Source organism: Miniopterus natalensis, chromosome 13, assembly GCF_054644295.1.
Source record: "Miniopterus natalensis isolate mMinNat1 chromosome 13, mMinNat1.hap1, whole genome shotgun sequence".
Lineage (NCBI taxonomy): Eukaryota > Metazoa > Chordata > Mammalia > Chiroptera > Miniopteridae > Miniopterus > Miniopterus natalensis.
In genome coordinates, this window is record NC_142093.1 from 5881637 (window position 1) to 5893453 (window position 11817).

Sequence of the window (11817 nt, forward strand, 5' to 3'; positions counted from 1 at the left end):
CCTCCCTGTCCCAACCCCTAAAAATATTAGAGTGACCACAAAGCAAAGTGTTCACAATAATTACATAGGGGGGATTTTTCTTTATAACCAACTACAGCGAACAAAAATTAAAAAGCACTTACTCTGCTGCTGTTTCAAAATTTCAATGTTAGCTCTTTCACACCCTTCACCCCTACCCTGTTTGTGAGGAACTAAAACATTATATCTGGTAAACAGCAAAGATTTCACTACCCTTCAAATGCAGAACACCTATGAAGCAGAGGCACGCTGACTTTTTAAACAGAAGCAGAAAAGATTTGTTGCTCTTTTAAGATCTTTTTGAGAAACTCATAAAGGCTACCAATCTTCTCCACAAAAGCATTTTTATATATGAATATATTATGAAAAATAAGTTGACGTTTTATAAGATCGCAAAAACTTTTAATGCATTATTGTTAATGACATTAAAACATCAATGTTATATGTTTAAAGGTGACTAGGTAATACACACACACAACCCTCTCCGTACTTCATAATAAAGAAAGCTCCAAGCCCCCAAGGTGAAATTAAAGCACTTATCCAAAGAAAGAAAAGATTAATAGCTGTCATGAAATTTTTTGAAATATTAAATTTCAATATCTTCTTTTAAGTCCTCATAACATATTTACTTTAGATAGGGATGAAGTTGTTTAAGCTTAGCTCTCCTGGACAAACCAACTCTGATTGGCCGACTGCATGTCTTAAGAGGTAGTACTCTTGAAATTCCATGTGAAAAATTACTACCTAAAAATACAGGACAATAAAAGTATTTAAGGGATAAATTACTCATAGTTTCTAAGATTAAAAAATTTTTGCTAACTTTTAATCATACAAGCAACATTTACTGAGTCACTGAGCTAGGTGTTTTAAACGAATTAGTTTACTTAATCCTAAATCTTCATTTTTAAAATGTAGAAACCTCAGCACAAAAGTCAAGTAACTTGACCAATATAAAATACAAACTAAAGTTATCACTCCAGTCAGACAGTTTGACTTAATGATAACAAAACTATATAGATTTTTTTAAAAACTATTGATTTTTGAGAGAGAGAAATATCTATTTGTTGTTCCACTTATTTATGCATTCATTGGTTGATTCTTGTATGTGCCCTGACCGGGGATTGAACCAGTAACCTTGGTGTATTTGGGGATAATCTTTGAAAGTAGATCCAAGACAACTATCCTAACATAATATCAAATAATCCTGGCTGACCTCACACATTATTTTTCATATTTTATAATAATGAGGCACTTTTCCTTGTAAAGACACAATACAGTATTATGGGTTCAAGTATTTCCAACAGATGTAACATTTCTTTTCCAATTTTTGCACATAGTCTCCTCACACACCCATTTCATTATCACAGTTATAATCATGACAGATACGGGTGCATGTTCCCTGATCTTCCCCCATTCTATCTCGACATTAACCCAAGTTCTTCCTCTCTCTCTGTCCTACAAGAAACAACTCCTGTCCTTTCCAGGCCAATTCTGCCACCCTGCTTCTAGTCTCGGAGTATTGTTCCCTCAATTATTCCTTTTATTCAGGGGAGAAGAGACTACCTGTGGGCTTTTGATCTTTCAGACCTTAGTTTAATTTTTAAGATTATTTTATTGTAAACTAAGAAAAAAGAAAAAGATGCTTTTCTGAAGTGACTGAATAAAGTTACCAGGGACAGCATTCTACTGATGACAAGCCAGAAAAATGTTCTGAGAAATGATGAATGACTGAAGGTGTTTTAGTAAATGTATTTCAACTACATTACTGTTCTTTCTAGATCTGGACTTGTTGTATAGTACCAGCAGGCTTTGACCAAATGAAATTTTAGTCATTTAGAAAACAATTGCCCAATATCAGTCCTGCCTTGTCTCATTCCATTGGTACTATTATAAGTTAGAACAGATGTTAGACTGGCAGTGTTCTATTGTGATATAGTGGACCTCTTGGGCAAATGATAAGGATAGTTGCTTAACTGTTTGTTAGTTTTGTTTAATAGTAATAAAAATTTTAAATTCCATATTTGTAAATCACGCTAACATATCTAAATGATACTAATTTTTTTATTACTAAAATGCTTATATAAAGAGCCTCATAACAGTTAAAGGATAGAGAACATTGACGATGATTATATAACTGGGACTAGCATCTCTCAATAGAAATCCAACTCAGTTAAACACCTTTTTTGGTTTTGCCAATTGCTGTTACCTATATTAGATGTGTATATTAGACATGCATAACACCTACCTTATTACATAGTTATTGCAATGCATCCCAGCAAATATTTAGACAGTTTGGAAGAGCACATTTCCCAATAACATTCTAAACCTAATATTCTAAAATGGCATCTTAATTTTTAGCCAATTTTTAACTATTAGACTTTGCTTCAGTAAATTATTAATGTTTACAAAAGTACTAAATCTCTGTATTTATTTTCTAATAACCTAAGTGTATTTTCCTCATACTGAAAATACAAGAATGCAATAATCATCTTAGAAGGTACTCTAGAAAATAACCAAAAATCTTACCTCCCTTCAGTAAATAATTAACTTTTTCTTCCTTAAATTCATCAGAGAATAAAGCAGGTCTTTTGGGTGAAGGTGTCTCACCATCTGAAAATAAAGATCAATATGTTACAGCAGAAAGTAACTTTTATATAAAATGTTAATACTAAACAAATTACTTTTTCAAAAATACTCCTCCTGCTGGCTCTTAATATTTAGATAAATGAAGCAGGGTCCTTCCAAGCTCCTTTTAAAAATCTTATCACTTGTCATCTTCAAGTTCAGTATATTATTTAATGTTGGAACAGTTCTTTATAGAAAACAATGTGCATCAGTAAGCATTGCTTATACTTCATCTCCTTTTTGCTCAAATTATATATCTGGCCAACACAGGGGGAAAAAGCATTAATATTTTCTATCATAAGAAAACACATTTTAAAACTAGTTCTATACCTTCCTCAGAAGTAGAGTAGAGAAACTCTTCCTTCGATGGCCCTAAACAGGGATACTCATTAGGAACTTCCTGCTCTCTGTTTCTGGGTACAGCTTCCCACTTAAATAAACGCTGGTGTCTTTTATGCCTATTGGGACCTGCTGCAGCATCACAGAGCAAAGAAGATGCACATATTTTGTTGACTGTACCCATTTTCAAATCATTTTTTATCTTTGTTTTCGTCTCCTCCACATCATTATTTTCTCTAAAGTAATTTTCGTGCCCATTGTTTGTTTTCACAGAGCTCAGAATCTCATTTTCCTTACTGATTTCATGGAACATGTGAAGTTCTTTAAGCACTAAATCAAATTTACTCTTCATCTCAAAATCGTTGGCTATTGTCATAGCTTCTGATAAACGCTCAGCAGTTAAGCCCTGAAAACCACCGTCCCCTTCACTCAGATCAGCTCCAAACTGATGTTTAACACATTCTGTAGAGTCGTTCTGTGGATAAAAATGCTGTGAATTAGCTAACTCACTTTCTCGCAAAATGCTCTCATCCTCATTTGTGCCAGCGAGGTTATTTTGATTAACATATTTAGTTTCTTCCACATTTCCTTTCTTACTCATTAAGGAAACGGGTTGCTTAGAAAGCATGCCACCCATTGAATCAAAACTATTTTCCTCTCCCTTGCCGATCTCAGTGTCTTTATGAACTTGGCGATGGCGTGTTAAGCTTTGTGCCGTGACTTTTCCTTCCTTCTTCAAAATTAAGTCACGGTTTTTTGCTTCGATTTCACTTCTTAGCAAGCTCCCAAAGTCTCGCGCCTGCGTTAAAATCATGGCATCGGTTTGCTCCGTATGTTTTGTGCAGCGGCTTGTCGGTTTGGCTTGTTGCCTGACATGGAAGACATCTTCAAAAATGCACTTAAAATTAAAGCTACTCATCTTATCGCACTCCAGTTTCCGTTTGGTGTCCGATTTTTTGTTGTGCATATTTATTTCATAAAAGTCTGCATTAATGTATTGATGGGTGTTCTGTATGAATTGAGGGAGAGAATTAACATGTATTTTCACAGCATTTGTACTGCAGGGAGCCCAGTTTTTCACATTCGTGACTTGTTCAGGACAAGTCTTACCCTTGTAACTAATTTCTTTTGTCAAAGAAATTTCATCCATGTCATCAAAGTCCATTAAAACTATATTTTTAGTTGTCACACTAAAGGAATTGATGGGTCTTTCCTCAAACTCTTCGAAAACTTGCTCCATTTTAAACAGGTTTTTCCCCTCTAACATGGGTTTCATACTATCTCCTGACGGTATTGAGAAAGTTAAAGTCCTTCCTAGATATACAAGATGATTTTCCACTGTAATATTTTCTGGATAATTCAAAGGCATTACCCATTTGAAAATGCATCCCTCTAATTTGGAATCATTTCCAGTTCCAGTTAAAGAGTCAAAGTTACTGAGCAAAGAAGCTATGTTGGTTTTCAATATGATATTCAGAGGTTTTGAAACGCTGGTTTGTAAGTATATGCTTAAAACGTTAATCCTTCTGTTGACATTTATATTCCTAATTATTAGATTCTGAACATCAGTTTGCTTTAGACGTTTCAAAATTCCATGCCAGGCTGAAATGCTATTACCTTCTTCACTTGCGGAAACGCTTTTATGGAAATAAAACCTTTCCGTAATGAAATTCTCAAACACATTGCCTAAGTGAAAGCCCTTCTGTGAAGAATAATATCGCAACTGTAGCACAGCGCTGTTTTCTCCTTTACCGCTTACCCAAAAAAGCCTTAGTAAAGCCCTTTGGCTGCCCAAGGCTCCCGTCGTGAGGAGCTGTGGTTGTTCTTCACGTGTGTTCATGGCTTTTGTATGATAATAATCTTCGCTTAAAAGAGCTATTTCTGAGAATTGTAGCAAATTCAATTTTTCTCCAGTTTTTCTCATGTTTTGACACTTAGTTTTGTAATTATGTGTGACCCAGCTGTGTTTCCTACTTTTCCTCAAAATACGTCTAATCGTATAGTTCTCGCTTTGACATTTTTCTGATCTGGCAGATGGGTAAACGTCCAGGCACGTTTCCGCCTCTTTCCAACCTGCAGTTTGTAGTTTTACAGGAAAACTCTCCTCAGGGCCTCTGAGGCCGGACGCGGCGCCGCGGTCGGAGCGGCGGGAACCGGCCGCGTCCGCTTTCCTGGCGCGAACGCTCCGGTCGCCGCCCGGCTGGTCGCGGCGTCCAGGGGACGTATTTTCTGCGTCCACAATTTTTTCGTCGTCGGGTAACTTACGCTTTTTAACATTCGGTCTACGTGGGGGCCAGTGAATGTTTGTGAAATTCTCAACAGGTGTCTCATTTTCGTCGTTCTTTTTCTTGGCCCTTCCCTTTGCACAAACGGGGGGCCGTTCGCTCTTTAACTCCGTGGGGAGCCCGGGGACACCCCCCGTGCTGCCAGCTCTAAGAAAGCTGGCGTCGGCAATTGTCAGGCCGGGCCGGTTTTGAGATTTTGACATTTTTAACATTTTAGATGCTGAAATGTTACTTTCTTTTTCGCTTGGCGGCGTGACACTGTCAGCTTTACATCTGGTCTTGATTTCGTGCCAAGCCGGTTTCGTCTCCCTGGAAAAGGGAACGTCCAGCCACGGGCTTTCTGCCCGTTCTCTGTAACTGTTGCCTCTCTGGCCACTGTCTCTCCCTTGGACTGGATACTGTTTTCCACCCTCGTCTCTAAGTCCCCGTGCGCCGCACGCAGAGACGCCGGGCCGCAGCTGGGCGGCCTCGGCTTGGGGCCCGCCAGTGCGGGGCGCCCTGGAAACCTCGCCCCAGGGCCCTGCCTCAGGGGACCTTCTGGGAGCCCTCAAGCCGGAATCAAAGCTTCCTGAGGGGGGCGGCTGCGAACCGCCCTCCGTCTTGAAGCTATTTTGGCGCCGCAGGTTTCCCATGTGCTTCCCGCCGGCCGCCTCCTCCACACGCAGGTCTGCGGGGCTACGGAAAAGCGCGTCAGCTGAAACCAGCAGCGCCTGGAAGGGCCGGGGGGGCAGCGCCCACTCTTTCTCCAGCTCGGACACGCGAGGCACCACAGGCAGCCTCCACGCCGCCGCGGAGACACCGCCAGGCTCCTCAGCACGAAGCCGCTTACTACTGGGGGGACGGGGACCGGGTTCTTCAGGAGGCGGAGGGGGGGCGGCCGGCTCCCCGAGCTCGGCCACCCCAGGCGTGAGGCGCGTGAGCGACATGACAAAGGACTGAGGGGATCTGTCCGCGGTTCCCGCCAAGCGCTAGTCTTTAGCGCGCGGGAGAGGCTCCGCCTCATTCCAGGGCCGCCCCGGCCACGCCCCTTTCAGCGGGCCTTAGCCGCCCGCTTTACGCCTAGCCCCGCCCCGAACACGCCCCTGGCCGTCCCCGCCTATCCCCGCCCCCGCCCAAGCTCCGCCCCCGCCCAAGCCACGCCTCTCGGCGCCCCGTCCGCCCCCCTCCCTCGAGCTCCCGGGGGTCTCGCTCAGAGCGCCCGGCGCCGCGGCCGTTAACTCATCTGCTTTTAGCGCCTCTTGCTAAAGCCAGGATTGTAGCCGGTCTCAACATTCTCTTCCCCCTCAGAATTAAGACGGAAAGTCAGAATCCCTGTGACTTCTCTAATTTGTAAACGGAAACGGCTTTATTTTTTACATTCTTTAGTTCTGCCTATTCCTCAGCAGCGGCTTCCCCGCAGTTGCTCCGGGCGGGCGTCGGGCGGAGAAACCCGGCGGCTGTGCGAGCACCAGACCCGCTCCCCGCGTGTCCGCGGGACGTTCTTAACTCGCTGCTAATCCCCTCAGCGGGGCCTGAGGCCAGGTTTCCACGTCACTCATGAAGTGTGTTCTGAGGGAAGTCAACATTCTTTCCCGGAACAACATCTCAGGGAAAAGTCTGTGAAATTACTCTCCGGAAAATGGTCAATCTCCACTGTAAGACTAGGAAAAGTTTCCCCGCCCGCTGTGAGGTTTCTTCACCCAGTAGTGTGGCTAAAATTGCTTAAAGATACAAATTATATGTTTCAACTATTCCGTTTCTCGTAAGCATAAATAATAAATACAGCTCTGAGTCATACCTCGTGAAATTTCATAAATGCTACTTTTCTTTCCCTTCAATAATTTCCTAAAATAATGTATTATTTCCAGTTCATTTCTGATTTTTTGTTAATCCCACAGTCACAAAGAAAGTGATTTTCAAAACGTTTATTATGATTAAATGCGTGTTTATTAAGAAACATGTCGTTACTGCTCAGGAATCAAACCCTCCGCCCCCAGCCCTGGCCGGGCGGCTGGCTGGTCGGGACGTCGTCCGGATCCGCCGCGGTTGTGGGTTCGAGCCTGGTCGGGGCACGTACAAGAATCAGCACGTGATGCCGAAATCAGTGGAACAACAAGTCTATTCTCTCTCTCTGTCTCCCCCCCCCCTCAAAAATCAATAAATGAATAAAACAAAAGCCTCAGCCCCCTCGACGACTGTTTCAGAGCTGGTCAGTCTTAGGCTCTGTGGTGGAACATGAACTACAATGCTGTGCACTAGGCACCCTAGTTCCGGAGCCCACGGGAGCGCCTGTGGCAAGACGCGACCGGCACGCTCCTGGGGCAGACAGGGCTCAGCAGCCCCCGTCCTGCGACCGCCCTCAGATGCGCTGAGGTTCCAAGGCCGGGCGTTTGCTGTCGCCCGAGCTATTCGGCGCCGCCATGCGGGGAGAGCCTCCCGCCCAACACCTCCTCAGCCCTGCAAGTAAGCGCCTGCAGGGGCTCAGGCGACCCTCCGCGCCCTTGAACCGCCCCTTGCACGTGCCGTGAATTCCGCTGCTTTTCATCCCCCCAGCCCAGCATTCCGTCGGGGGGGGGGGGGGGGGCCTGTGCCCCGCCCGTGACGCCCCGCCTGCGAGCACCGTGCCGCGAGCGCCCCGCCCGCTGGCGCCCTCAGGCCCTGGCCCCTAAGGCGAGGCCGCTGCGCTAACTGTGCCCGGCCAGCCCCGCCTCTAAGCACCGCGGTGCCCAGTGCGTGGCCAGAGCTCTTCCTCCTCCATCTCCAAACCGTTTTCCAGCTTCTGTGGTCTCCCGTTCCCACAGCACAACTTGCCGTCGGGCCGCGCGGGAATTCTCCGCGTTCCTTGACTGTCTAAAGCCCTTTCAGGGTTGCCGTCCTCGCGGCACAGGCTGGTTCCTTTGTCTAAAGCTGGTGAACACCATCTAGGCGGCCTCAGAATCTGAGCGGTTCTAAGTGGAAAATAAGAATTGACCTTAAGGCTCCAGAAAATAGAGCTCTGATTTCTCAGAGCCAAGGGAGTGGAGAAACAGCTCTAGTACAGGGTCTGGAGGACACTAAAGGACGGCTGTTGAGGGGGGACTCGCGGGTGGGGGGAGGGGGCAGGCGGGGGAGGGGGGCAGGCGGGGGAGGGGGGCAGGCGGGGGGGGGGCAGGCGGGGCGGGTGATGGACCGAGTTCCCTGGGGGTTGCGCACACAGTGCAGTGCACAGGTGATTGTAGAATTGTGCACCTCACACCCGAAACCTGTATAATTTTGTTAATTAGTGTCACCCCAACACATTCAGTAAGTAAATAACAAGAGGTATTAAAAGTAAATCTAAGCAGAGACGATATAAATACAGTAAGTAACTTATGGAACCTGAATGTAACATATGCCCCAGAATTTCTGTAATTTAAAGAACTGGTTTGGTACACTCTTCGTAACTGAACTCAGCATGTTCTCTGTACATTAGTGGATCTTATGAGAAGAGGATTAATGATTAAAAATTATATATATATATATGTGACCGATGCCGTGACTGCCTCGGGCAGCTTTTTGACGGATTCTTGCGGAATGAGAGCCAAGAATCACAGAAAGTGGGGAAGGAATGTGACAGTGGAGCGTGGGGAGAGGCAGAGAGCTGCTTGCCCCTTGTGGGGCTTTGTCACACGATTCTACTAAAGAACAGTCATTTTCCTAAATTTTAAAAAGTTTCTAACTGATGACTGACTGGGGCAGGGGGCCTGGGGTGAGCGCACAGGGCTCGCCGGCAGCGCAATGGCACAGACACGGTCCACACAGCACTGCGTCCCTGCTGCTTGATCGCGACTAGAAAGAAAGTTGCACAACGTTACTTTTCCACTTCGCCTGAGGCCGATCAGGCTAATCCCCACTGACTACAGTCTGATCTCGGTTTCCCAGGTCTCTGAAGGCGGCTCCGAGACTCTGGAGGTGGCCTTGAAAGTTAGCCGGCTGAGCGGGGGCTGCGGCGTTGGTCCCCGCTCGGGGCACACGCCTGGGTTTCGGGTCTGACCCCTGGGAGGGGCACCTACAGGGCATCCGGACGATGTTGCTCTCACATCCATGTTTCTCTCCCTCTCCCTTCCTCTCTCTAAGCTGTCCTCTGGTGAAGATTTTAAAAAAAGAAGTTATCTAGTCTAAGTAAAATACGCCCGTCAGAGAAAGATAAGTTCCAGAGGAATTCACTCACAGGCGGAATCTAATGAACCCACTAAGCTGACAAGCAAAACAGAAACTCAGCAGCAGCAGCAGCAGCAGCGACAGAGACGAGACTGGCAGCCGTCAGGGGGGAGGGCACCGGGGGCTGGGTGGAAAAGGGGGCGGGATTAAGCAAAAAAGGAACAAAAAACCCTTGGACACCAACAGCAGTCTGGTGGTCGCCAGAGGGAAAGGGGGTGGGGGGAGGAAGAGGAGGGTAAAGGGGGGCTAAACGGTGATAGAAGGACAATATATGGCAACATGTACAGAACTGTACACCTGAAACCTGTATCATTTTGTTAACCAGTGTCACCCCAATAAATTCAATGAAAAAGAAAAAAAAACTATCTAATCCAGACTTGGACAGTAACCCAAAAGTACGAAGATGCAGAATGCGCGCTGCTGAGTTGCAGTTACAAGGCCATCACTAATAGGGCGCGGAAACGGGGCAGGGGGCTGCGCTTGCAAAGTAAAGCGAGCTAAGCGGGCACAGGACCACCGCCATCGTGGTTGGGGTCGAGACATCCTTTCTCGTGTGAAAAATAAAAGATAAGGAGACAAGGGAGGAGCAGGGGCAGAAGCATGGTGACCATACATTTCAAAGCTGTGCTGACTGATTTAAAGAAATAATAAGTGTCTTCTCCGATATAAAATAATAAATCAAAGGATTATAAATAGAATTTTAGTTTAATATACTCTATGTCCATCCAAGTTTTGCATCCAAAAAAATAAAAATAACTACAATGGCACAGAAGTTTTCTTCTTTGTTCTTTGCTTATGAAATCTCTCATGGGTGGAAGTCATCACACACAAAAAGCTTATTTTAGTTCAAACAATATTTGGTACAGAATATATGTGCTCAGCACTGCTGGGTGTTGCGCCCTCCTGAAAAGCACAGGATTTGTAGTCTGGAGCACTTAAATATGTATGTGTTGCTCTGCTCAATACATTTCTTACATGGTAATGTAATAGCAACACATATCTTTTTCCAGTTTTACTCTTCTCTCTGGTAGAAGCATTTTTTTAAAAAAAGACAAGTATTTCAACTTCTGCATGCCATTGAAAAAAAGACCACTTACGTTGGGTTTGATTTATAAACTAATTTCCTCAAACCATAACTACCCATCCTTGAAGTACTGATACAATATTAAACTTTGTCAGGAACTTCCACGTGGAAACAAAATACGCCAGTTTAAACTACAAAAGGAGGCCAGGCCGGGCGTGGCTCAGTGGCTGAGCATCGACCTAGGATCCAGGAGGTCGAAATTTGATTCCCGGTCAGGGCACATGCCTGGGTTTGGGGCTCAATCCCCAGTTGGGGGCACGCAGGAGGCAGCTGATCAATGACTCTCTCATCATTGATGTTTCTCTCTCTCTCCCTCTCCCTTCCTCTCTCTGAAATCAATAAAGACATATTTTTTAAAAATTAAAATTTAAAATAAAATAAACTACAAAAGGAATAGCTTGTGTGTCTGCAGGATAGTTGGTAGGGGGCCTGACCAACAGAGGCTAGAAACAGAATCGAGGCATCACCATTAACCCTTCTGCAGCCTTGTTTTCTAGCACAAACTGACAGCAGGAGCCTAGGGTTTGCATATCGTCTGATTTGAGAGTACTGCAAGCTGGCAGAATTTTTACTCGGGTGTGTTGGCATCAAAATGCTTTTAAGTGGTAACTCCTTGAAGACATTTTATTTATTGTTTAATATGGTTAACTTTTTAGTTTCCGATTTTGGAATTAATGTCTCAAAAATTAATTTGAGTGGCAAAGAATCTTTAAATCAATCGTATGTGGATTTCGCTGTTACCTGCACATAGACAATCACTCCCCAAGTAAAGAACACAAACATATTTCTTGGCTTGCAAATGGTTACATTGGTTGCCAAAAGATGGTTCAGTTCCAGTATCTAATGCCAACTGTAAATAGAGTTGCCCCGTCAAATAAACCTGGAAACTCCCTTCTGTCAAGTCTAACTTACTCTTTCATGCATAAATCTAATCACATGGTGTTCATGAAAATTAACCCAAACACTGAGTCCCTTCTTGTTTAAAGAACTTTATAATATATTCCACCGTATCTAGTACAAACCTATATTGAATAATAAAAATATAATCAGCAGCTGGAAAGTGTCAAAATGCATCTTTAAAAGCAGTATCAGAAGACTGTTCACCACTGTTGGGATTTTATAAATGGAGAGTTATCTGTCACATTCACAGTAACATTATTAAGTTGTAAAAATAATCTTCCCAATTTCCAGAACTCCCAACTGAAGTTTAATTCTTCTAGATTGTAAAAGCATCGAAAAATAATCCCCTGAGAATAAAAACTAAAGAGAAAGAGGGAATGAATCAACCAGATAAATGCCGAGTTCCAT

The 11817-nt window shown here is 44.3% G+C and overlaps 1 protein-coding gene across 1 annotated transcript; it reads right to left on the bottom strand.

The window, feature by feature from the left end:
• Positions 1-604: 604 nt before the first annotated feature.
• On the bottom strand, positions 605-6193 carry RAD51AP2 (RAD51 associated protein 2). The gene is given in 3 exon segments (XM_087823899.1): positions 605-762; positions 2545-2628; positions 2974-6193. Coding segments are annotated over 3 exon segments (3462 nt in total).
• Positions 6194-11817: the final 5624 nt, after the last annotated feature.